The 27,724-nt window shown below is 38.2% G+C and overlaps 1 protein-coding gene across 2 annotated transcripts; it reads right to left on the bottom strand.

The window, feature by feature from the left end:
• Positions 1-148: 148 nt before the first annotated feature.
• SH3BP2 (SH3 domain binding protein 2) lies at positions 149-18,656 on the bottom strand. 2 transcript variants are annotated; one of them, XM_088163043.1, is made up of 13 exons: positions 18,590-18,656; positions 9,636-9,775; positions 8,502-8,604; positions 6,759-6,876; positions 6,101-6,171; positions 5,653-5,741; positions 4,249-4,314; positions 3,200-3,698; positions 2,212-2,320; positions 1,823-1,878; positions 1,317-1,398; positions 1,008-1,067; positions 149-621 (listed from the first exon to the last, which is right to left on the bottom strand). In XM_088163043.1, the coding sequence occupies exons 1-13, from the start codon at positions 18,625-18,627 to the stop codon at positions 484-486; spliced, it is 1,569 nt and encodes a 522-aa protein (XP_088019169.1). In that variant the 5' UTR covers positions 18,628-18,656; the 3' UTR covers positions 149-483. The 2 variants fall into 2 exon arrangements, with proteins under 2 accessions (XP_088019169.1, XP_014750740.1); XM_014895254.2 differs by lacking the exon at positions 18,590-18,656 and adding an exon at positions 15,236-15,492.
• Positions 18,657-27,724: the final 9,068 nt, after the last annotated feature.

Here is a 27,724-nt window from a genome sequence, read left to right as displayed (position 1 = left end):
AAATAATTTGCACAGAAATCTTCATAATGTACACATCAACTATACAAGTAATACAAAATATCTCAGTCGAGCACCAATGCTGACTTTAGGAGTAGTGCCTCCAAGTCAGAGTATTAGTATTCCCTGTCACAAATAAATTCTGACATACTTTCATTTTCTAGATCAGTTGTATTCAGACCACTTCTTTGTTCATGTTCATCTTCGACATTCCAAGGAGATTAGTAATAGCAGCAATTTTATAAAAGGTGTGGGTATCCTGGACAGCTTTCACAGCATAATCAGTTCAAATCTTTGTAGAGGACCATAAAATCCGCTGATCTGGACTTTAAGGTTTTACCAGAAGTTCATTAAATGGAATTTATATAACAATTCATGTAAGAATAAATGGTGGAAACGGACTCAATTTGTGTGTGCAAACAGTGGGATGTCCAACAGCAGCAGGAGTCCTGTCCTCAGGGGTGTCAGTGAACCATAGCTGTCACGTCACCTTGGCTTAGAGTAACCATAAGGACATCTGAGAATCAGGCTGTCATGACTGGGTAAGATGTGAGTGCTGTAGTATTCCACCAAACTTCCCATGTTCAAAAACATGATGTCTGAATCCAGGTAAAATTTGCCATCCTGTTGTAGAACAAAAACATATGTAACCATTGACAGTAATGTTTCCAGCTCAATGTCTGAAGAAAAAAGGGCCAGAACATAATCATCAGGACTCACTATTCCTTTGCAAACTAGTCAGTCACACAAGTAAGTCCAAATTAAACTCAGGAATTTAGTAGGATTTGACTGGGGCTGAAATTTATGATGCTACATGACACAGCAATTAGAAAGTCCGGATCTGAGTACTCAAACTCTTATCCTAAACCAGATATTTATAAGTCAGCTGATTTTTACTGTCAGATATTTAGACTTTAACTTGTTCATTCTGATATTTAACAATATGCATTCCTATTTTATACACATAGACATAAATAATCTAGAGATGCATACATAGTGCAGCTACTGACCTTTTCAAAGATTCTGTAGTTTCTCACTTTTCCTGCAGGTTCGTCCCATACAACCAATACCTTGAAGAAGAAAAATGCAACAAATTCAGTCTGTGCTACCAAGCTCTAAGTCAAGGTATTATTGAGGAATTAATTAAAATTCAGCCAAAATTTTTTTACAATCATTGACATTACGATAGTGAATCTCTCATATTTTCTTGCTTTAAGAAAAGATCATATCTAAATTGTTAAGTGCTTTGACGTATATAAAATGCAGTATGTCTCAATCAGTAAGCTTTTTGGAGGTTAGGCTCAGAAATTGCAACTTACCTTTCCAGGCTTAGTAGATGAGTTCCTAATACAATACAATCCATTTTGTGGTTGTCCTTGTGGGCTACTAGCTTTAAATATCCTAAAAAGAATAAACAATGACATGTATTACAATTATTCACGTGCATGACATGTTGTTAGCACGCAGATTAATACAGTCTTAAAATTCTCATTACAAGTATCTGTTTTGGGTGTAATAATTCATAGTAGATCATAGCAGAAACAAAGTCACTGTTCTAGCACCTGAATCAGCAATGCAGCAGAGATCATCTGGCTCTCTGGTCCCATCCAGCATCCTGGCAAAACTATCTTCTCCAGATGGAGCCAAATCACATTGCATTCTCATCTGTCAATTGATATATGAGCACTAACTTCTCTAGAAAGTGATTTGCATATTAAACATCTTAGTGCATGCTTTAAACACAAGTTATCAAAATGATCTTTGGACTATGGTTCAGTACAAGTTTTTGTTGTACTTCTAAGGAACTATTTTAAAATCACTTTACCTTTCAACTTCGAAGGATTCAGAGGTATTAAGAAATATCGAAACAGGCAGCCCAACCTGTAAAAAATATAAAGAAAATAAATCACTGTTAAGTCAATGACAACTCAAAACCCTAGCAACATGTTATGCAAATAAGCTGCAGCCATCATCTAAAATTATTAACAGTGATTTAATCTTTATGTTTCTTTCTCCTTTATATCCAATCTTAAACTCCATAATTTATCAAGACAATCACTAAAGCTCAAAAAGAAATGAAAAAAAAAAACCACATAGCACTGTGATTTCAGAAAGTTACCCTTGTCCTGAAATAATGCATTTAAAATGTTCCCAAAGGTATACATAAACAAGGGGGGAAAATTATTTTAGAATGGATCATCTGCTTGATCTTACTTTTTCATAATCATCATCAGAGTTATCATCAGGTTGGCTTGGCTTGGAGGGTAGTGCTGGCTTTTCAAATGAAAAACTTCTAAAACTTTGTCCATCTGGTGGTGATCTCCTGGCAGAAACAGAATGAAAACTGAAGGATACCTCATCAGGAAAGCAAAACAAATATACACAAAATTGAAGGAATAGTAAAATAGAAGTGAAGTTTCAGTTTACCCCCAAATCATGAAATCTTAGAATGGTTTAGGGTGGAAGGGACTTTAAAGACCATCACATTCCAACCCTCCTGCCATGGGCAAGGATACCTTTCACTACACCAGGCTGCTTGGAGCCCCGTACAACGTGGCCCTTCCAGGGATGGGGCATCCACAGTTTATGTGGCAATCTGTGCCAGTGCCTCACCACCCTCCCAGCAAATAATTTATTCCCAAAATCTAGTCTGAACCTACACCTCTCCTCTTTCAGTTTCACGCCATTCCCCTTGTCTTGTCATTCCATGCCCATGTCAAAAGTTCCTCTCCAGCTCTTTTAGGTACTGGGAGGTGTTCTAGGGGTCTCCCCAGAGCCTTCTCTTCTCCAGGGTGAACAATCCCAACTCTGTCAGCCTGTCCTCAAAGGAGAGGTGCTCCAGCCCTGGGATCAACTCAGTGGCCTCCTCTGAACCAGTTTCAACAGGGCAACATCTTTCTTGTTTTGGGGGCCCCAGAGCTGGAAGCTGTACTTGCAGATTAATTTAGATAATCACAGATTAATTTGAGTAAGGAGAGACCTCTAGAGATGATTTAGTCCAAGTTCCTGCACAAAACAAGTACAACCAGATCAACTAGATTCACTGCAGATTTTCAAATAACAGGCAAAAAAAAGCACAACAAAGAGAAGGATAGTGCAGGGAAGAGGCACAGATGTTGCTAATGAATCTGAGTACATCTAAACTTGTTAGCTAATAAGTGATTGATTGAAAAACAATAGTGCACTGTGTTTTGGTACTTACTGTAACTGGTGACATAAAGATTTCTCTGTTCTAGGCTTGACTGCAGGGGGCTGGTGGCTTGGCACAGGTGGCTTTGGGAGCACTGGTGGCACAAACAGTCCAGGTTTACCATGTTCCCGTGGCACTTTGGACTCTGCTAGCTTTTCAACAAGCTGTGACAGCTTGGGTTTATTGCCTGGCAGAGGAGGAGGAGTCCGTGGGGAAAGGTTTAAGCTTTTTAGCTTCTCGCATGCTTCCGGAGGAGCGAGGACTTGTGGTGCAGGCAGAGGCTCTGGAGGCAGTGGGTGAGACCCTTTGCCACTCGCAGGCTTTTTGAACACAGGTAAAGGGGGCACAGGGGGAGGCTCTAGTTTGATTTCAGGTAAGCTTCTCTTAGGAGGTGGTGGTGGTACTGGTGCAGTTGGTGTGCCAGCATAGGAATGTGCCCTCACTTCTGAGAAGGGAGATTTCCTGACGTGAGGAACAGGTGGAGGTGGGTACGCAGGGGGAAGGACCATATCTACAGAAAGAAAACAAAAAAACTTGAAACACTGCGGGGGAATACAGTATGTCATCAAAAGAGACCTCTCAAATCAATTTTCTGTGTGATCTAAGATACTTCACTGGCATCAGGTCTGATAGTATTCAATATGCTGGATAATATTTAAGTTTCAGCATAATTATGAAAGTTACAGGTAATAAACTCCTGATATTTTTCTTCAGGCATGGCTTATGATGACTTAGCAAAGACTTTTCACTTTGCAGCCTGTTTTTTCCTTAAAAGCATTACTGCTGCTCCAGACTGATGACTGATACAGACAGGAGGCTTGCAAGAAAACACACCCCTAAAGGCATGTAATGCTTTCTGTAAATGGTTACTGCTGTTATTACAAACTTCTGACCCTAAATACCTCTTCAAGATTAGATACCTCTGCATTACTTCAGTTATTTTGCCAGCTGGAATAGTAATGACCAATACAAAATAATAGCCTGGCATTCCACATGAATATTGCCTTCACTGGGGGCCTTTCATGGGGCCTTTTGTGAGTGAAATCAAAGAAACCACATACCATCTTTCACTATATCAGAAGTATCTGGCTGCAAATAAGACTCATCCTCTTCCTCCTGGTCATAATCTGCAGATAAAAATCAGTATGTCAGACTCTGATAAATACTCCTGGAACCTAAGAAAGAGTATCAAGTACTTAGAGTTCCTTAAAACAAATATTTTTCAGGTATTTTTTCTAAAAAAATGAAAAAAAGTACTAATTTTGATCCACCTCTCTGCTATCTAGGTGTTTCCTTAAATTTTTATGTCTATTTAAAAAGCCATCACTTATAACAGAAAACAATAAAGTTCACTGCATATTACATTTTTTTTCAACTTACAAGTTAAAATTTATTTTTTGGTGACACTTTCTAGTGTTCCAGCTTTCCTGAGAGAAGTTCAAATCAGTTGCAGACATACAACTACATGGATGTATTAACAAAAGCACTTGAAAAAAAACATAGCCCCGAGAATTTAAGCCTACCACAGAAAAATTTATGATTTTGCAATATGGAAGATTAAACAAGCTTAGTGATCTACAAAATTTTAATTCTTTTGCCTTGCTCTAGAAACAACAAAAGAAAAAAGCACCACAACAAATGGCTTAAGTGGTTTCAATGTTGGTTTTAACTGTAAATCAGAATAGCCAACCCACAAAAAAAGTTAATTCTAGGCAGTAATTTCTCATCAATTATAAGAGGAGCCTGAAGGACAATATGCAGAGGAATACCCTAAAAATAGCTAAGAGTATCTGATAAAAATCAGTTATTCTAATTTTCCTAGTTTAAACTCCTACTAGGCCTCTTGCCATCATTGACCTTGCATACAACCCTCCCCTCCCATAAATCAGAAGGACTAAACTACAGCCCCACATGAAATGCTGATGAGTTTGTTCTCCTCTGCCTGCAGCAATGGAACCGGATTTCCTAACAAGACCCATTCCTGCCTTTTCGTCCCAGGCAGGAAGAACAGTCAGGAATTTCCTTTCAGGAAATGAGTACTTGCTCCCATCAACATTGCCCTCAGAAATCTGGAAGGGCAGACAGGGAAAGGCCTAGAAAAGGATCTCTGCTGAGCCTCAAGGCAAGGTTTCTCATGTTTGTTTTCACAAACATAATTCTTGACTAGGAACTCAGTTGCTGAAATATGCTGTGAATGTCCTCATTCACATGTGAATTTCTGTCATGTCCTCACTTTTAATTAACCTTCTTAAAAGATCTGAAATCCTTTAGTTTATTTGTAAAAACAGTTAATGGCTCAGAATACCTGTTGCTGATTTAAAACTACAGAGACCACACCTGGTAAAAAAACCCACCAATTACCAATTGGATCAGTTTACTTAAGCTACAGGAATAATTCCTGCAGAATTCAGAAGAAATAAATAAGCAACAAAGAAGCCTTATTTATGAGTATCCAAATCTGTCACCTTCATTATCTGCTGAATGATGGGAATACTTGATGTCAATGGGACGTTCTACTGAGCCATAGAAACTGTCTGCATCAGAACCAGAGTCACTGCAAAAGAAAAGACAGAGTTACTTCTGTTTAGCAGGACTGCAGCACTAGAAAGGAATGCTGGACAAGCAGAAACAATCTGTTCCTATTTCCCAATTAACAGTCAGATATGTTGCTGCTGACTTTTAAAAGATTTCATTTCTTTTACACAAAGCTGATATTGAAAGTGCTCTTTGTTTAAAGATTTGGTTTTTCTTCATATTATTTAAAGTATAAACTGGGAAGAGCTTTTCTTCTTGAGTCTTACTGTGCCTCTTATTTAACAGAAAGTTAATTGTAGGGGCAAAAAAGCCTAAAACACCACTGTAAAGAGCAAGTGCAAAAGGGATAAAAAGACAATAACGAATAAGGGTTTATACCTGAATTCTATTAACGTTTCTTTCTTGTCATGGTAGTGACTAATTTCTCTTCTCAAGGATAGCATCCAATTCTAAACAAAAATAAAAATACAACATTCAACACATCAGTATTTAAATCGTTAAGTCAGATGTATCTTGTCCTCTGTAAGAACAGAGTAACTGTGCAGGGAACATACATTGAAATAGTATTTATCCATGATTTTTTATTGAAAAGACTCAGCAGTCAAATGTTTTGACTCTAACATACTGTAGGAACATACTGAAGTATTAATTTTCAGTTTGCAAATTTCAGGCTGTTATCCCTAAAGCCAGATATATATTCAGAGTATGTTTATGGGTGAGAGATTTCATTGAACAGTTTTCTCAATTTATCAAAGGCTCAATGTATCATTACTTTTTCCTTAGTGAAAAATAAATACGGAATATTTATGAAATATTAAGAAATCCATGCCATATAGTATGTCACAGCCATTCCCTAAATTACAAGTTGAATTAACACTAAATAGTTAAAGCTTCAGACATGATTTTCAGAGGAGCCCAAAGAACTAGGTCTACAAATTTCAGTGACAGCTGCATTTCCAGTTCGTTTAGATTTTAGGGAAGTCCAAGATTCACTTTTTGCTTCAAGGAAAATGCTATTGCAAAAGAAGAAAGTTACCTTTCTTTCATCTTCAGAAGAAGCTGAAAAAAACCACGTTCTGTGCTTCTTGCTTATGTGAACTAACTTGAAAGGAAACACATTGCTTGATGTTGTCTCCTCAGCTGCTCGCATAACCCTGAGAAACAGAACAACCAATACAGAAATGCCTTAACCTATAGGCAATGCTGCTGTGCAAGTCATAAACACTGACAGAAAGCAGTTTTACTGCCCAGTTTTGCCTTATGAAAAATAACCTCCAAGCCCTGAAAATCACCACAGAAATCTCCATATGTGCATTTGCAGTAATTCTCCATTATTGTGGCAGAAGGGACAATGCAAAAGGAAGAGCACTTGTTAATCCACCAGCCAGACTTTTATAAACAGCTGCTATGACCTGTTCAAGAGTTAATGAATCACATTAATTCCTAAGTGTCACACACTGCAAGAGATACTCGGGATGCTTGTGGCCTTTATTTCAAGAAGTCACTATTTCAGAGGAGAAATCAAAACATTTCCTATGAAAATAAGGAAAAACTAATACTAAAGGTAAACTTAATTTTTACACATTTCCCTTATAAACACTCTTGTACATTTTTTATTATTCAAAAAAAGCATAACTTAACTGCTGTCTTTTTTGTGTGTGTAAGGAATTTCTTCATTTGGGACTCCTAGGGGGGAGAAAAATTTAAAAACTCCTTATGCAACTACTCAGTCTAACAGTACTCTCACTTCAAATTCTTTTTCAATAATGCTTGTCTGTGCCTTATACTAATCAGGACCTGGTCCCTATTCTGACAAGGTCTCTACAAGGCTGCTACAATGAAGATACATAAAAAGGAATGAACGGTCTCAAGCATTTACATATTCCATGGTATTGTTCACATTAATAGGGATAGCAGAAGCTCACGTCATGACAAAATGGTGGGTTTCTTCTACAAAAACCTTGAATTTTTAACTAGCTACAATGTTGACAAGTGCATTCCCTTAAAAATATGCCATTGTCATGCTCTGTTAGAAAAGCTCTCATAATTAAAGAAAAGGTAATTCCTTATTCCACAAGTCTAAGAACATTATACAGTACAAGATATACATATACAAATACAATAATATTGCAGTGGTTAGGATCAATACAACGATATTTCTCTACATTCCCTCTCTCTTAGCATCAATTTCAACTGCAATTCCCTAAAGTAAGGTTGGACTTGTATTACCAGGCCTTGTACTTACTCTGCACTCAGCTTCTGACAGTACTGGCTAACTTGAAAGCCACATATTTCTGTCTTCAACTTGCAAAGTAAATATTAAGATTAAAATGTGTAGTGAAATGAGTCAGATACTTTGCACGTGCATTCTCTCATTTAGCACTCTGTAGTTGATACTGTTTCGACACTAACTACAGTTGCTGAACCAGTAACTCCATAAATTTTCTCTTCTGATTCCTTTCTGGTCACTGAACAAAGATGGTTTGTCTGAAAGAATCCACATCTATCTCTATGTACAGTGTGCATTAATCACTAACAGGAGTAAGGCAATTCCAATTCAAACAGCTTTACTGGTTAAATTACAGAAGAAGAAGGCTATTCAAGCACAGGAAATGTCATAGGTCCAATTTGAAAGGAATACATTTCTTGGTTGATATGAGATCAATGCTTAACCCAAACAACAAATGTAGCTGTGTTAAACTTCATTAAAAATGAAACCTATAGCCCCTAGAATTAAGTAAAAGGAGCTTGGGGGTTAAACAACTTCGTTGGCACTTACCTGTTGTAACCTTTCAAAGAAAATGCACCCTGGGGAGATGCAGATGTGCTGGTCTTAAAATAGTAGATACATCCCTCATGGATAATCACAAATCTCAGTGGCCCTGAAAAGACAAAAAGTAAGCAAAATATAAATCCAAAGGCAGCAAAACAACTAGAACCTCTTAGCATGTTTAGAATTGTTGTTTAAGATTTTAGTAATCATATGAATTACTGTAAATGAGCACAAACTAGTTATGATCAGTCACACAGTGAAGCTGTCCATTTGCAGAATTTCAGGACTAAAGGTAATATTTGATTCCCTCACTTGAAAGGCAGCTGATTTGAAAACTTCAAAAGAAGCCTCAGAGACTGCAGGCCTGACCTCCACCTGTGCTCCTGTATTAGTGGAATAAACAATAGCAGGAAGGCAGCCACAGGATACAAATACATATTTACATCCATCCCAAAAACATTACCTCCCTCTTTTCTTCCACCTCAAGTACATAATCCTGCCAGTAAAATTATATCCTGTTTTCTTTTTTTGAAAGAGGCCAAGACTCCTTCCTTTATCAAAGACAGTAGTGTTTGTCCTTAACTATTTAAGTATAGTTTCAGTATAAACAGGGATACCAAATGAATAACATATAAATAAACCCAAAATCAGAACTTTTCCCCATGTAAATAAATTCTGATTTCAGAAGAAATTACTGTTATTAAATACAGCCCAGTGTTGGCAGTGAGAAAATTTCCATTTCACAACAAGACTAGGAGATGGGGATATTTTTTCCAGTACAAAATAACCAACTGGAAAAAAAAAATCTGAGTACTAATTTCTTTCAGAAAAGAGTGGTTGAAATTGATACATATCCTGGGAATCTGTTTGTCTTGAAAATCTTACTTGTGAAGGACCTGACAAGAGAACTAAACAAGCAAAATAAAATCAACCACAATATCTATTATCTTTTAAAATCTATTTAAGTTTTACAGTTGCAAGACAATTAAAGGAAAATCTTTCAATATGAGTCTTTCATATAGATATTCCAGTACAAAGTGGAAAAACAGCTTCAACAGTTGGCTAACATTAAATATGTTACTAGCCCCAAAGGCAAGCATTTAAAAACATTTAATTTAGTTAATACCTCATTCAACTTACACTTCAGGATCTGCAGCTGGGTGCCTCCTTTTTTATGAAGATACCCTGCCTTGGTGACTCCTCCAGGCATTGTCAGAAGGTTTTGTGCTCCAATTGCCTTCATTGGGACTGGCCAGACCTGCTCCTGCGAGGCCATCATTCTGCAATTTAGATAATTTAAAACAGTTTAAAACTCAGATTTTACTTTAAGGAATGAGTACTGCGAAGCAAAGCTTGTTTCCTTAAACAAGCTTTCCAAACAACTAATGTGGTTCAGCACTCAAGAATGTAACACAGACTGGGTGTTCAAAGATTCCAGGAACTTTGTAATGTATAAAAAAAATGTAGTGCAAAAAGCCCCGATTTATTTTTATACAGCTCTCAAAAGTGACTGACAGCTGTTGAAACAAAGGAAAAGTGCTTAGTAAATGTTACTTAAGTATTTATGCTTTAAAAATACTCCAGATAGCAGTGCAAGACTTAATCAAGCAGGTGACTGGAAAGAAAATTGGTTTCTTCTCCCAAGCGCTACATGGCACATGTATAGACAGAAAATACAATTTTCAGTACAAGGGAATCAAGCCAAAGATTAGTAACTGCAGCATCCAATACTACTTACTCCTGATATTTACATGTTTTATTTTTTAACTCCTAATTAAAGAATTCGTATATAATCTCATACTGGATGTTACATGTGACAGCATCCTGTGCAAATGAAGTTCCTCTCAGATTTCTGCAGGCTTCCATTTAATTTATATATCAATTATTTATGTAATGCTCCACCAAGCATCTCTGCAGTTAGTACTCTTCCTGCTGTCATCTTAAACCAAAAAGATTTGTTTCTGAGGTAGCAGCTTATTCTGATAGATCATTATGAGTCCTTTCTTTCTTCAACTGCTAACAGAACTGGGCTTAAAAATCGTACTCTGTCACAGAGAAAAGAAATCATGCATGGATAGAATGGGAATTTTGACCTAGACATAAAAGGGTTTGTTATCATCAAGTGTAAGGCTAGAGACCTTTGCTGGTAAAAGGCAAACTACTGAAGTTCCAGTTAACTAATTTCTGATAAAAGAATGATGGTTTAGAACTGATAAGCTTCCAATGAAGGACTGAAATTTAATGGATCTTGTTCATTCCTCCTTTACCCCAAAGGGACAGTAAGCTAAACTCTGAGGCTCAGCACAGAATCCAAGAGCCCCAGCATAACACCCTACCCAAGCACTTGCCCCTCCAACCTAAAATGGCTTTTCCCATTCTGAAAAGAAAAAGGAAGTGTTTCAGATTTGTTTTAGCAAAGTATGTATCCACTGTATGGGTTAGGAAAAACAGAAATGCAAGGCAGTGGATCTTGAAGTGATCAGTTTAGGATTTAGATCTAACTGCTGTTTGCTGATGAAGCATGTGCAGGAAAGGGTGGAAATTCCTAACAACTTCTACTAGGAGAGTTTAAACTAAATTAAATTCTCTAGGCAGCCTAAAAGACTTAGTCACAAAAATTAGGTTTTGGTCCCCAGTGTTATGAAGCAGGTACAGCCAGAGAACACAGGATCCAAGGCCCTAAAAAGGCTCTCATAGCAGACACATCAAGACACCATGGTATCCCCATTTTCCCCCAGGACCTCCCTGCTCACCAAAAGGTAAATTGCTTTTGTTCTACTCAGCTATATCCTTCCTTCTGCTGTTTTCTCCCTGTTCTTATTAAATGACTGAGATCTTTCCAAGCTGAGTTATTTCCTCCTCCTCCACAACAAAATTTCTAGCAACAGCAGTGTGTCCAAAAAGGGGCTACTCATGCCTTTTAAGATTTTAAGAATAAAAATTTTAAAATAGTAGCAGAAAGTAACATCCCCCCTACATTCTTCAAATTATTTCTCCATATCTCGCAGAAAAGTTGAAGTGAGGGAAATGGAGAGTGTTACCCAGCTGGCTGCTGATGTCAAACCACATCAATAGTGCTAAGAGTGATTTCCTTGAAATAAGGATTGCAAAGGCAAGTCCTGGGCTTAGTCTTTTAAGAATATGCACATCAATATTTAAACATTAGAACTTAAGTTACTACAGTCTGTTTCTAGTTATGTTCAGAAAATAGACTAAGTAAAAATGAAACCTTTTCATTCAGATAAATATACTTTGATGCTACTTTTCCAACATTAGTCCCAATGCCATCCAATGTTTTCAAGTTCATCTTAGGTTTTTCCAATCCTCTGTACCTTTACTACAAAGAACAGAAGAAAGGACTGAGGCACCCAGTCCATGGTGTGAAACTGTTTCAGTGTTCTGTATGTAGGCTGAAAACCTATCAGAAAATGCAGAGTTAAATGTCTCAGAGAGGGTATCCAAAACAACCAGTAAGTTGAAAATTCTAGGAAGCCAAAGTCAAACACTGGCAGTAAGTCTAGGCTACCCTAGGTAAATACAGAAAGCAGAAATATTTGTCCCAGTCATGTTTGCCTTCTATAGGGGAGTGTACCAGTCAGACTACTCTCTAAAGCATGTCTGGATGGGCTTCATCTCCTCTACCTGAAAAGCCAGATCTTAAGGCAGACAGGAAAGAAAAAATATGAAAGCAGAGGAGCAAGTAGGGGAAAAAGAAATAATCCAGTTCTACAGTGTGACGATTACAGGATTTCACTGACAGGAAAGGACAACAGAGTATCAGGTTCTGCTTCTCCTTTCCACAATAATTTCTTACTTTTGGCTACTTACTATGAAAGTCCTGAAAATAGAGACCAAAACTTAGAACTTCCCCAGCCCAGTTAAGTGAATAAAAAGAAGTGAGTAAAAGGAGACACAGCTGAAATCCATGCCACCAAGTACATATTACATGAACTAAGGAGCCCACCTAATGCACCAGGCTTTTCAGCAGACTTAGAGACAGCTAAGCCTATTATCTGGATTTCAGTGTGGGTTATAACACTCCCCATCACGTCTGTACACTTCTCAAGCACTTTCATTTGCAGGCACATAGCAGACACTTAGGGAAGACTTCAGTATTCTGAATTGAAATCTTTAAGTTTAGGCTGCTAAAATGCATATAAGTACTTTGATTCTTGTCCCAGACAGATTTTTCATCTTTTCTTGACTGTAGAAAACAGCTCTGTAAGGACAGATGTTGCTATTTTGCATCACATTGCTGGGAGAAAGCTGTCAAAACAAATCTAACTTCAGAATCTTTACTGTAGGGGTGGAAGAGAAGAAGGAAAAAATGGAAGCTCAAAGATTTTTGAGGTCTTAACATCTACAGTATGGTTGCCTTTAGCTCACTGAACGGTTCCTTCAACTCTTAATATTCCTGTTGTAACTTTAACACATTTCATCCAGAACAGAAGGATGTTGCATTAGCAGGTACACACCATAGCAGTCACTGAAGTCAGTGCAGGGCCTGTTAACTTTGGCATTACTGAGACCAGAGGGATATTTCCCAGTTGTTTCTTATGCAGTTACATTCTTACACTACGAGCCAAAGCCCCCTTATACATTTTCACCTCTGGTGCATAGGAGAGTCCCTTCCACAAGGCTGACAACCAAGTGAACAGAAAGGGCTCATTCAGTGCAGCCAAAGCTCCTTCTGACACTGGTCTTCTGTCACAAACACAAGGCAACATCCCCCAAGCATTGTTTGGCAAAAGCTTCTAGTAATAGCTGCACACTTCATTCCTTTTCCCTTTCACCAAGGAACTAGATGCATATCCTTTAATCAATTTTTCCACCAAGTCCCAAACCCACTGCATGTGGCTATTGAATTAATCTGAATGGAACCCTCTGAACAAGAAGAGGATGGTAGCAGTCAGGGAAAGATCTTGCATCACTTTGTTTCTCAGGTGATGCCTGTGACAATTCTATGTCTGTGAGGGAGACGAAAGGCCTTGGAGTGGAGTAGGAGAAATAGTAGAACAGCAGTTTCTAGGATGTGTTTCATTGTTCAAGAGTGCTTTTGGAAAGACAGAACGATGGAATCAGCACTCTGGAGCACGATACAGAGCTTATACAATCACTATTGTAACTACTTATATACAAACTGTCTGGTCTGTCAGGCTGAAAACCAAACCGAATTGCATTGTATTGCTAATGTATCAATAAAGTCAGCCCAAGTCTATCACGTGAGTATACTTTTCTCAAACACTATCACAACGAGCCACTTTTTATTTCAAAGTACCCTAAAAGTTAAACAGCATGAAAAAAAGTGAATTTACACACTTCATCCTGTAACCAAGATAAGGCCAATCAGATACAGAAGTGTTTTCTGAATCATAATACTGCTACCAAGCTCAAACTCTGAATGGATAGTAGATTTCTGGTATTGTGTAGCATGTATATGTATACATCTATGAAGCATTTTAATCTATCCCCTCAATCAGTGGATAGAGAATAACTAGATTGAAGGCTAGGGCATGATTTTACAGGCTAAAAGTCCCTCCATGAGTAAAAGTAAAATTCTGCCACATTAAAAATCTGGATTACATTATAGAAGAACACTTACCCCCTCTTGGCCCAAAGAGCTATTGGCATTCAGCCCAATTAGAGCAAATGCAAGTTGATTCAATTAAGGATTGCATCCTGGAAGAGTCCTCAGCTCTTGCTTAACTTCAGTGGAAATTATGGCAATGTGATCATCTCCACATCTTGCAGTATATAGGCAAAAAAAAGTATTACCCTCATCTCTGAGACTATAGCTGCCAGTAGCTGTTTTAAAAGTTCTCATTTGTTATAATAATATTTATGATCTGGCCCCATTTGGTCATGCTGGAAAAACAAAAAAACTGCAAAGCTGCAGCACAAAAACTAAACCTGATCTGAATGTGTAACAACGCTCTCTACACCAATTACATCTGAGAACTTTTAAAACTGTAATCTCATAACCTCTAGCCTTTAAGTTTTACTTGGAAGTAAAACCTAGCTAAGCCAGATGCTAGTTTACTTCTGAATATATAACCTACAAATAACATGACACATATAACACATAATTTACAGAAATGAATGTATTCCTTAAATCATGCAGAGTGAGACTGAAGTATCAGGCTTTACCAAAAATTAAGCAGCATTACACACTGCAGAACAGGAGAAGTTTCCCCTATATGCTCTCAGCAATTTGGAGTTAGGATTATCTCTCTGATTCAACCATCTGAACATTTACCATCTGTTCGTAAAACTGCTTTCTGCAGAATTATCAGGTCTCTTGCCCATTTAGTAACAATTCTCCGGTACTTCTGAAATACTTTTCCATATCTCTCCTATTTTTTTTTGGTTACACATTCCATTTCTTAATACCTCTAACAGCCCCTTTCACAATACTCTCTCAGAAAGATTAATAGCACGGTACAAACAGCTAGAGTAAAAAAAAAATAAATCTTACAAGACAAAGGGAACAGAGAAATAAGCCTGGCTGAGATACACTGCATAAGTAAATTTACTCTCTAACTTGCTTCAACTTGCTTTTTCCAGACAAGTTTTCAACCAACACCCAACTCATCTCTTCCCCCTCCAATTCTTTATCATTTAATTTTCTGCATGAGCCAAAAGTATTTGAGCCCAGATGCCATATTCTACTCTTAGTTGCAGTCAGCTCTCTACCTGAAGGAGAAAAGATGACAGAAATAGGAGCCACAAAAAGCACTGACCTGGTGACCCTGTCCGATCGACACATCGTTTTTCTGCTGACAGCTTCACCGAGTGATTGTTTCCTTTGTGATGACAAAGCCATTAACAGTTTATGACCCCTCTCAGGCATGGCAGGAACATTTCTGCACTGCTCTCACGTTTGGGTACTCCCAGCTTGAAAGCCACAGCTGTGGCCGCTGTCTGCTCAACACACGAAAGGAAAAGAAACCCTGCCCCAACTGCTTGTGCATCTGCACTGCACTGTGGCCAAAAGTGACGCCGAGGCAATGACTTGTTTCCTTTGTTACTTCCTGTTTCCCCCACTGTTAGTGGGCAGCACTATCTTTGTCAGATTTCCCAGCTTCCCCGAGAGGTTATAAATCAATTCCCGCACAGCTCAAACGTCTGGCTCTGGCAGACACCGAGCTAGAAAGCAGAGGGGATTTTCCAGTGCTCACTTTCTTCCTACTCACCTTTCAATCAAGCACTTTCCCATGGGAGAAAAAATTCTTTTTTCTCTCAGTGTACTCCAGCTCCCACACCGGCAGAGGCACAGCTCAGAAATGTTGCCTGTGCTCCTGAAGAGCCTCCTGTGCCTCAGGTACTTGCACTGCACCACAGAACTGTAAGTATTTTATCTGTTTTCTCCCCCACAGCTCCAAGCTGGAGCTTGTCTTTCCCTCTTCAAGCCAAGCCAATCAAAATAGCCATTCTGAAAAATTCTGCAGCATAGACATGCTTTAGAGCAAGTCTTGCCGATATGTTTGATGCTACACAAACCACAAAAAACAATAAATTCTAATTCAAGAGGCTGACAGTGCACAATCGTTCACAAGGGTCGCCAACTGATGGTGAATAAATGCCATTGTTTTACACTTATTTTCCTCTAGAGTTGTTAAAAGGATTCAAGTGTTTCACTGACTTGTCTAGATTTAAGCAACATTCCAGACTCAAAAGTTTGAATGAGGCAAAACCATCTAGCAAGTTTCAGAATGATGGACAAAACATATATAAGCATGTCATACAAAATTTACTTCACATATTTTTGGGGAAACAGACATGAATCTGTACCCCAAAATAGAAGGAAGAAGTCTCCATACAACATCTATTTTTGTAAACTGCTCAACAGTCAAAGCACAAAAGAAAGTAACATTTCACATACTGCTCATGGCTGTATGGGCTACAAAAACAGTTCTCTCACCATAGGGCACCCATTTGCACTCCTTCCATTGCCAGGCTCCATAGGAAAGGAAATTGAACCATAAATACCACACACACCTGTTGTTAGCCAAAAAAATCAGCATATCAGAACACAAGATCCCAGTGCTCTTCAATATCCAGTTCTCAGTGGCTTGACAGATTTTTCACACAGAAAATAATTACAGAGGACTCAGCTCAGTGGTTTTTGAATTAAATTCCTTGTTTTATTTGCTAAAATATCAATTACCCATTTAAGGCACACTGTTCTAAAACAATCTTTCCTCCCTGAGTTCTGTTATCTAAGCATATTTTTCTAAGCCTGCATTAGCATATTTTGCAAGCTATTTCTCCAACTTAGTAAAGAAACTAGATTTAGAAAGACAGCACTTAAGTATACGTAACACTGGAAAAAACCCTTCAGTTCCTCTTTCCCTTTTCTGACATGACACACCTAACTCCTGGTTTTCCCCTCCAAACTCCACAACTTACAGTACCATGCTCTTTGGCTTCATCAGTCTCATTAAAGCATGCCTACTGTAACCAGCACATGTACCTGAGGTACTGCCTTTCCTCTCTAACCTTTCTCATGCTGTCCTCTCTCTTTCTTCATTTTAGTACTCACAGATGTAGCAGGATTTTTCATTTCAAGTTCCAAGATCCCATTTCAACTTCTCTGGTGATTTCCAACACTATTAAAATGGTCCCAGATATTTCACACGCACAAAAGCAGATATTCCACCAAGGAACAACCAAAGTTTAGAAGTTTCATGGTTTTGGGAGACTGAAAATCCAGTTTAGCCTTCTGGACCAAACATTCACCAGAAGGATTGGATCTCAAAACTGCAAATAAGGAATCTGAAAATACATTAAAACTTTATGGATTTGATTGACATGTCTGCCAGGGAAGTGAAAGAGTATTAAACATACCCTCCTTCACAAAGCAAAATTCTGTTATGCATGAACTTTTGGTATAAGGTTTTCAGATTAATCTTCATTTGTCCCCACAAAAATCAGTGGTGAGAAGCAGCCTTGCACCAAACTAGCCTAGGGAGAATTTCATTCCAAAAGAGATACTCAATTTCTTTAATGTTATAAGGTATCACTCAGCCTTTAAAGGAAGAACCTAAGCATCTGGAACCAACACTTGGATTTCATTCCAGCAGGACTGCTGCCTGAGGAAGCCAGCCAATCTTTTCTGCCATTGTCAGACAAGAGACAGCTCTTGCTGGCAGTCAAAAGCAATCCTACTTATCATTAGTTAATGGGATGTGAGGGCACAAACATCTGGCAGAATGCTGTCCTTGCTGGTATAAATTCACTTGTCTCACCACAGGGCTGAGCTGTGTCTGCAGCAGGAGCACTTCCTCTTGCTGACAAATTTACAGGAAACTGCAAGAATGGACTGCAAATAAAAGCAGCACGAGAAGACCACAGCAACAGGCAAGGCAGAAAAATTAACAAAGCACTAAAAAAAATTTAAATAGCATGAAAAACACTTTCCTTCAGCTGCAGCACGTTAGCTCAGTATTTAAGTTCCACTCAGAATAATGTAAGGTTTCATGCACTATGTATTTCCACAGAAACCTACAGTATAATAAGGCATTAAGAAAGTAAGGGATTAGCAGAACATGTCCTAAGTTTGAGTCAGGAGTAGATTATTAGAACTTTTATTATTTTATTAATTCTACCAAACTAGTTTAGTCTCAAGTTTCTAGATGACAGTGGAAACACAGCCATTGTATTGAGAGATAATATATTTGTCAGCTGCATGCTTCATAACTGCAGATTGCAAAAGAGCAAGTGTAAATTACTCGCCTGAATCCTTTATCTATTAAAGCAATCGTGTGAAAATACAAATAACCATGCATCAGAATTACTTCTGCTGGGTGAACTATATTCTTCACAAAAAAGAAAAAGATAAATCAGCAACAAGGAAAAGAAATGAGGCCACAACTTCTAAAAATCCTCTTTCAATATCAGAAGGACTCCTATACTTTAAAGTTCAACCATCATCTCTTCCTTCAGCTTACTTCAGAAGATATGAAGAAGTCCTAATAATACGTTTACTTATTTATTACATATACTTAAAATAGGTAGCCGAAGTCTTGATAACATATATTAAATCAAAACCCAAGAAACACTTAAAGTCAGAAAGCTTCCAAGTTTCTACTTACATCCCAGTAGCTCTTAGGTTCTGAACATCTATAGACATATTGTTGGCTTGGAACTTTCACAAAAAAGTCAGCCAGCATTGGTCTGCAATAAATAAGCCATATCTCAGAGAATGAGCATATCAGTTTTAAAACAAAGTTGTAACTTTTCCTGACTGTTTCATCAAACACTTTGGCACACATCCTAGAAGATAATAGCATGACTTTGATTTTGAGATACAGTTAACGTCATGTATTGCTCAAACATCTATAAATCAAAGTACAGCCACAAAGTACTTGCAGTATATGCATAGCTTCTAAAAACCCAAATTGGACTGAGAAGCTGGAAGATGAGAACCATCTGCAAACTCTCAATATAAGAACATAATTATTTAACAGATTCATTTACACCAGCCAGCTTTGAGAAATAATGCAAGACTCTATATTAATGTATTGTAGGCCCTTCACTCCAAGAAGACCCTGGGGGGCTGGAGCATGTCCAGAGAAAGGAAAAGAGCTGGGGAAGGGTCTGGAGCACAAATCCTGTGAGAAGCAGCTGAGGGAGCTGGATCTGTTTAGCCTGGAGAAAAGGAGGCTCACAGGAGACTTCTCACTGCCTCCAATTCCCTTTCAGGAGGTCGTAGCCAGGGGAGGGTCAGTCCCTTCTCTCAGGATGGGAGGAAACAGCCCCAGGTTGTGCCAGGGGAGATTTAGGTTGGATATTTGGAAAGAATTCTTCACAGAAAGGGTTGTCAAGCATTGGAATGGGCTGCCCAGAGAAGTAGTAGAGTCACCATCCCTGGAGGTATTTAAAGAATTTGGATGTGGCACTTGGGGACAGGGTTTAGTGCTGAACAGGTGTTGGTGCTAGGCTGAAAGTTAAAACTCAATGATCTTAGAGGTCTTCTCCACCCTAAATGGTTCTATGAAACAAGGACTGAATTAAGATCTGTACAGTTGTTCCAGCAAAATTTCCAAAGCTGGCAATTCTGTTATGGTAGCTTTTCAAGTTTAATGGATTTCTACTGAATCAAAAGGCCCCTCAAAACTGTATGGAAGCATTCACCCAGGGAGTTAACTGGGTCAAGTCTATGCCAGTTAGATCACAACAGTAACATTTAGTATAAACAACACTGAAAGTATAAGGCAAGTCCTAAAGATAATTTGCTGCCTTTTGTTTCTTTTTTATATAAATTCAGATACATTATCAACACTCAATTTCCATTTACTACTGAAAATAGATGAACACATTCTTTTTTCTTTTTAATTGTTATTTATATACAAGGTTCTCATACAAAAGACTGTAAATGCCACTATGGCTATGATTAACTGCTCTTTCATCAGTGCTTGTAGAACAATTTAAAATAGAACATAGGCAAAAAAAATATGTAACTAGCAGAAGTACAAGCATGATTGCCAAGACCCTGTTCCTGCAGACAGCTGCAAAGGGAATTTCCCCAAATATATATAGGTACTGAAAGTGGGAGTTTCCACAAATGATTTACTTCCTTGGCAGAAGTTTTCAATTCCAACAATTCTACTGCTAGGCTGGTTTGTGATTAACTGCACACAATTCTATCACTAAGGTACTCAAAACTGATAAATTAGGAAGCACTGTTGGATGCTAAAATAATTTCTGCTTAGGTGTCGAAACAGCTTTAAACATTTTAGCTGACGGACCATTGAACTTTAGTAAAAGCAACATCTAAGTAAAGGCTTTCAGAAATGTATAGAAAGGGGTCAAATATTCATTAGTGATTTTAAAGAATACCTGACAGGTACATTTAATCAGCAGACATCTTGCCATATGAAGTTAAGTCTGTCATCAGGAAATATTTTTCTTCTTTCTTAGAATTTTACTTATATTGATTTAAGGCACATCAAATGTCCAAGGGGAAAAAAGAAAAGAGATTTAGGTTTTTTTGGTACTAAGGCATTTTGGCAAGATAGACAACATCCATGAGCTCATTGTATACCGTGCTTGTACAAGACTAATGTAACCAAGATCCAATACTACTATAGCTAAAGAGAGTATTTTTTTCTAAAGGAATATGCAAATCAACAATAAAATTACTGAATAAAAGCAATTTTAAAACATTCCTGCAGTTGGATATTAAAACCAACAAAACCACATAAAGCTTATAATGCCCTTGTAATGAGTGTCTATCAACAAAAAATATAGCAAGTAAATTTATAAACCCACTGACCCCAACAACAAACTATTAATTGAATCCTAAAGAAATGCAGCAAGCCCTGGTTTAGAGGAAGCATTTGGTCATGTCATCTGTGAGTCCTTCAAGCCTGTGTTTCCCTCTCCTGGTGATTGCAGGAAACTTATAGTTAAGCAAATGCACCTCTTCAAGCAAATGGCTGCAGCCAGCACCAAAGAGGAAGCTCAACTTCTGCTAGACCCTGAAAAAACAACACAAAACAAAACAAAGATTTTCTATTTTTATTTTGCTTGTGTAGAGACTTTGGATGCAATTTAAAGACACGGTGTAACTGCCAAGACTCACTCTGTACAACACAGTAGGTGGTGCCGGGTTTTAAATAATCAAGCAGTGAAGCATCTCAGAGTTTGTTGTTCTCAGACTTGGAAACTCTGACTATGAACCAGAATATCCAAATAAGCCAATAACCATGCAAGTGTGATTTATAGAATGAGAAGGCCCAACTGGGTTGTATTGCTAATGAACTGTCCCCACCTCCAGCAGCTTTGAAGCTCCTTGGGCTCAAAGTCTCACACAAGCAAGAAGGTGCACTAGGAACAGGATTCTTTATTCCAGTTCCAGTTCCAGTTCCCTTTTAAATCACAATATGAACTTCTCCTAAGGATGTGGAAAGCATAAGTACCTCATCACTCCCACCACACAAAACACTGGATCAAAGGACTGGAACAGGTAAGGGCATGGTTGACAATAAACCAGACTTTTAGGCTACCATGTATTTCGTCACTTAGGTAAATATTATCTTTGGGTTTTAGTGGGTTTTTGCTTTGTTTTGTTTTTTTAACAAGCGCCAGAAAGAAACTCTGTAAGCTCATGCTTACTTTCTAAAAAAGATGAACTAAATTATAAACACCACATCATGTGTAGTTAGGATTTTAAGTGAAGATTTTAAAATTAAAGCAAATGCACACTGCAAAGCTGCTCAAGAAAGATAGCAGTAAACAAACAGTTTTTATCTGGAGGACACAAGAGGGAACAGTCAACTCATATCACATAAAATAATCCAAAAAAAGTATAATCTTATGTAACGAGGTTCTTTTACAAGACAATTTGGACAATGGCCTTTTCTATTATCATTTCTTTACGGAAATCACTACTTCCTTCAGAAGGATGACTAAAAAGAAAGAAATTCATTCCCACTAAAGCTTGTTTAAATGAACTCCAAGAGCAAGGATTAGCTTGACATTGATTTAAGCCTCCAGAGCTGTAGAACTGCATTCAAAAGTGAGTTCACGCAGGGCTATTTTCAAGCACAGAAGACATTCATATGCAATGCTTCATAAGACATGAACAACAATAGTCATATTTTATACCACAAACCAGTTTGCCTAATCAAATATATTACTGCCATGGTGCCACAAGTTTGCAGCAAGGCTTCTAAATAGGTACAAACCCCCGGCATGATATTATGAAAATAACAAACACCTGACAGTAAGATAGACCAAAGACAAGGAGCTAAAACACAAATTCTAGATTCTTACTTCCACCTGACCTTGATGTCACATAGCTCTCTCAAATCAGCTCCTTTTTCTGACCTGTCCTGAATGTCAAGACACAAAACTTACAAAGGCATTTACAGGAGTACAACTCGTTCATTCTGGAGAAAGGACTTCAGAACACGACAGATAATGGGAAGGGATGCAATGGTACTGCACATGGGAATCAAAACCTTTCCCAGAGCAGTAACCATTATTTCAGAGGAGGAAAACAAAGAAAAAACACCAAAACAAAAAAGCTGTACTGTATCTTGCTTAGTGCACAGAGATTGAAAAACTAGAAATACAGAAATCCATCTCAGATTCCAACACCTCAGACTCTGGCACTTCAAAATTACTCCAATAAGCCCCTGAAGTACAAATTCTTAGGCTGGAAGAATATTCTATATCTGTGCCAAGTTCTTACACTCTTCTACTCTCCTTGGATCTGACTCCATGCAGCTATTCCTATTGTCCCATTAAGTAAGTTCATTTTAAAAGACACTTCCACTTCCTTCCCATCAACACTTCTTAAAATTGTTACAGTTTGAATCTAGCAGTAGCCTGGAATCTTTTACATCAACTCTACAGTCTAGTTAGGATATTCCCTCTCTTTTTTTAATTTGAAGGTGCTTCTGGGTGTCACATTAACCTATTCTATCACAGAGAACTTGCTTATTTCCAAATCCTTTCTCAAACATCTTATAGCACTGCCTATTCTTTCCATTCCATGGTCACAAAGATAGTACAAAGGTCATTTGTCTGATCCCCGGCCTCACTGACTTTTCACCACTGAAATGAACTTTTCTTTATTACAGACTAAAAAGCAACATGCACACACACATATAGAAATAAATATATATACAGTTCTTACAGAAATGGTGTATGTTATAAATTTCAGCATTCCTTCTTCTATTCTTGGCAGGATGAGCTACAAAGAATACATTGCCTTTGTACACCATTCCTTTTTATAGTTTCCCTGAAAAGCTCTTTCAAAACAGTGCAGCCAGACTCTTTATAGAGATGACCTGGTTATGACAAATGGGCTCCTTCTTCACAACATCCAAAATCTTAAATTTATGCACTGGAACTAACAATCATTATGTCCAAGGAGTCTGTATAGCATTCTTTCATTTCCAGGTTTTGGTTCTACACAGAATTTATATGGAGCATGTAACATTTCCAGCAAAAGCTTTTACAATATTTACAGAATCTCTTCCTGCTATACACATCCTAGATAGGATAGTGCATAGCAGGAAGTCTGTAGGATAAAACATTCTAAATACAAATCACTTCTTCTACACAATGAAGAACTGAAGCTGGATTTCACTGGCACAAAGGAAATTCAGAAATTTAGGTCAATGGGATTGGTCCTGTTTCAACCTAAGTAATCAAACCTGACATCTTTGTATAGTAAACAGAACAGTTCATCCAGACTCAAGCCACACAACATCACAGATGCAATGATTCAGCTGCGGGTGTTACTGTTACTGCAAAATAAAAGAACTACAAAAGCTGCACTTTACAGGAGGAAAATACTCTTTCTTCACATTTAAAAAATATTTAATGCTATTTGTGGTATTTTATTTAGTATATGAAATCATACAGACTCATCTACTTAACATCCTCTAAAAAACTGCACATAATAACTATATCAAAGGGCAGCTGCACTTTGTTTATCTCTACAGCCATAAAAAGAACTCTCAGCTTTGGAGGTGTACTAAAAAGCATTAAAAGTTCATTACACTCTGTCCAAAAAGCCTCCTCATCTTCCAGAAACTATATGACAATCTTTCATGCATTCTAGTCACTTACTTTTAAATAGTAAGCCACTATATCAATGAAATACTTTTCCAAGATTCCACGGAGCTAATTCACAATTTCTGTCAGCTACATCTCCAACAGATCAAAACCTAATAAGCCCAACACTTTCAATTACAATTATCCCATTACATACTTGGAAAAATTTTGTCTACAGAATTTTATGAAAAATTTCTAAATTTGGCATCATTACAGATCAAGGATTGATATAATCACAAAATCATTGTGGGTTACATCCATTGCTCTAGTGCCACTTCCTCTCCTGTGCAGTGTACCAGAGAAGCAGCAGCTGGCAAGGTACAATCAAGCACAAAGACTGCACTACTTATAGTTTAACTGGATGTGGAAAAATAATCCTGTAGTCAGCAAGGACAGGAGAATTGTCGAAAAGTTCCTCCTACATACTGCATACCTTGGAATTTTAAAGTGCACTTTTTTTTGCTCCTTTGGAATGCTGTGTTGTTTTTCTTTATTGTTTTTCATTCTGCTTTGCTGGAGATGAAATTGTTCAGTTAGAAATCACAAGGAATCTATTCCCCAAGACTCACCATTCATTTGATATTTTGGCTGTTCTACAGAACACTATCACCAACCTTTTTCATTCTAATACAAGCTCCCTCTTTTTCTAAAGTATTTTGCTGAAATATGCCCATCAGATCATACGTCACCAGGTTGAAATAGCAAATAGTGATAAAGCTTATCTTCTTAACACAGGATTATTAGGAACACATCGGGTTTATACTTGCATTTTATGTGGACTAATGCCCAAGTATCAGGCCAAGTTCATATTCGGTCTTTACCTCTGAGTTGCTCAAAACCCTAAAATTCCAACAATAAGAAACTAAAGAAAAGGAAGTCTGCTCAATGCCATAGCTACAACTACTAAAGACTGTGGGGAGACAGCTTTCTCACAACTTTTGTTTCTGTAAGAAAGACACTTCAAAATCCTGATTCATGTCAGATGTGTTTCTTCCTCATACCTTCTCAATTAGCACAGACCAGCAAGCACATTTAGAGCAAAATTCTGCTAAGACCATGCACTTCATCTCCTAAGGACTATAAAAATTACAGGACATGAATAACATGTGGCAGGCAAATTACTCAGTATGTTGAATAGAAAGACAGAAATGGTACAGGCACAGAAACAAGGATTAATTAGAAGCATCTAATTAATATGTTTGCTGCTATCTAAAATGGAAGACGACACTCTGGGAAGGAGGGGAATTGTGTAAAGTTGCCAAACTAAGAATTTCAATCAAAAAGACTTCTGTTTGCAAGAGTTCACGGCAAAGACACTGCTGCAAATCCCTTCTGCTTGTCTTTCTCCCAATAAGCAAAGCCTGTCAATCAAGTGATTGGTACATGCCTTGGAACAAAACCTCCAACTCGGAAGAGACCCAACTCCCAATTTAATTGCCCAGCAATAATCACCAAGTAAGTATTAAATACCATGACACTGTTGTAGCCCATTAGAACAGCATTTAGTACATCTTCAGTAATTAACAGATTTGTCACTAAGCCCTTGCCACCTGGCAACCCAACTCTGCTGGGGAGCCAAATCCCCGAGTGCAAGTGCACAGGTGGCACCAGCAGCACTGTGACACCCTTCTGTCCCCCTGCCATACCCTTCCACTCCTGGCAGTCCTCTCATTCCTCTAGGACCAGTGAATGAAGCAGAAGAGCCAGCAGGGAGGAGGACAAACACAACTGCTCTGCACTGAAGGAATGGGGATGCCATGGAGAAACAGCCTGGCAGCAGAGGCACAGCAGGCACTGTGCCAACATGACAGACAGCTTCCAGACTTAATCACTTTGGTACCATGCAATACTGTGTACATTTGGAAACACGGTATTCCATCATTATGGGAAAGCTTATCTGCACCTCAAAGCAAAAGATGTGAGATTCAACACATCCACACATCCCTCGGACAATGCTTCAATTGGCCTCATCAGACACTTGGATCAGTGGCATTCTGAACTACAACCTTCTTCCAACAGCTGTGGCATTTGCCAAGGGACAGAAATAAGGGCTTTTTCTTTTTTTTTTTTTTTTTTTTGGTGGGGGGCAGAAGAAGGCAGGAGACAGATGACTCACTGAGGCTTTGAGTACTGAAGGAAAAAAGAATTTCACTGTGAGTTCTTCCCATAACAGCTTCCCGCAAATACAGTAATTCCCTCTACGTGGCTAGAGAATAGTTTGGCTATCTAAGTGTTTTCTCTTAGTTAAACACGAAGAGTACATTTAAAATATTCCTCTTTCCCTTCCAAATTTCCCATCCTCCCCTACTGCACAGTCACACAACAAGTATTTATCTAGCATAATCCCAGCAGTCTGCCATGCTTAATTTACTCCTGAGCAAGAGTACCCACACAAGCTTATGGATGGTGGGAGTGGAATATATTTGTGCCAGACTATGCATCATCATATTATTTGTTTGGGTTCTCCTCAACCTAGGATGACAACTCTGTTGTATATTAACCTCATTATTTTTCTTTCCAAGCTGGTTTTCTACTTCCAGCTCTTTAGGATGAAGAAAACTACTAATCTTGTAGCAAGACTTCTGTGCCCTTCCTGCAATGGGTGTTTGGTCTTCTCAGAAAAGCCTTTCTGGTTAGCATTCTGATGAGTATATTCAGCTATATTCACCTAGTCCTAATGCAAGTCTCCAGTTACATACTGAAAGTAAGGATTCTTTTCTAGACACCAAGCTGAGATTGCAGAGAACTGATTGTCCTGTGCTCCTGTATGTGGTACACCCACTTTGAGAGCAGAAATTGTATTTCCCCACAGAGTGTGTAAAAAAGTCTGTATAAACAAATCCCACTTCACTCACTTAAAATGCACAGTGCTTTGGAAACATGCCTACCTGGCATCACAGTGGAGTCTGATTAACTGACTGAAAAATTACAGCGGAAAGATTGAATGTTTAAGCCTGACTGATTAAAAGCAATTAACAGCTGCAGATGCTCAGCAGCTGTGCAAGTCAGGTCACTTTTTTGCCCAAGATAGTTCAAAGTGCCTTATTTTGATTAGTCAAGCTTACAGATGAGTTTTGAATTAGCTAATTATAAGCCTTTCATCTACCAGTAGGACGTGTAGGCTCACAGTCCAGGTTTCTTTGCACTAAATTTCTCTTTATATCATTGTCGGGGGAAAAAAAAAGTAAAAAAAGTTAATCCTTCCAGGATTAGGTACAGAACAGAAAGAAAGATGGATAGCTCTTACATGAGCTCACATGTCTAAGGTGTACAGTTTTATCAGTATAAGGAAATACCAGAAGCTGACTTCAGTACACAGGCTTGGTGAAAACAGCGTGACTACAGGTCCGTGTAAAAGGTTTAGGAGACATTACACTTCGTGCAATGCAAACCCAATGTTCAGTCATACCACAGAGCTCTGAGATAAGAGATGCTTCACTTGAGGAAATAACTGTCCTGCAGTCATCACACATTGAAATGAAGTCTCTTCAGAGCTCCAGCTTGGTCTAGGAGAAACAATTATGAGATATGTTGTAATAGAATTACCGTCAAGCAATATCAAGGTAATGATTTACTCTTTTTAGTAGGGTTGTCACAAGATTAGAGGCTAATAATTTAAGGCTCTGCTGCTTGGTTGCAGGAACTAGCTCTGAAGG

This window comes from Sturnus vulgaris, chromosome 4 (assembly GCF_052056855.1).
Source record: "Sturnus vulgaris isolate bStuVul1 chromosome 4, bStuVul1.hap1, whole genome shotgun sequence".
Lineage (NCBI taxonomy): Eukaryota > Metazoa > Chordata > Aves > Passeriformes > Sturnidae > Sturnus > Sturnus vulgaris.
Note: the sequence above shows the minus strand (reverse complement) of the source record. Positions and strands in the feature narration are given on the sequence as shown.

Coding starts and splice junctions, on each gene's coding strand:
- SH3BP2 (XM_014895254.2), bottom strand. CDS start 15,345: ATGCCTGAGAGGGGTCATAAACTGTTAATGGCTTTGTCATCACAAAGG. Junction 1,068..1,316: donor CATCTACTAAGCCTGGAAAG/GTAAGTTGCAAT, acceptor TTCTTCTTCAAG/GTATTGGTTGTATGGGACGA. Junction 622..1,007: donor ACTACAGAATCTTTGAAAAG/GTCAGTAGCTGC, acceptor GTTCTACAACAG/GATGGCAAATTTTACCTGGA.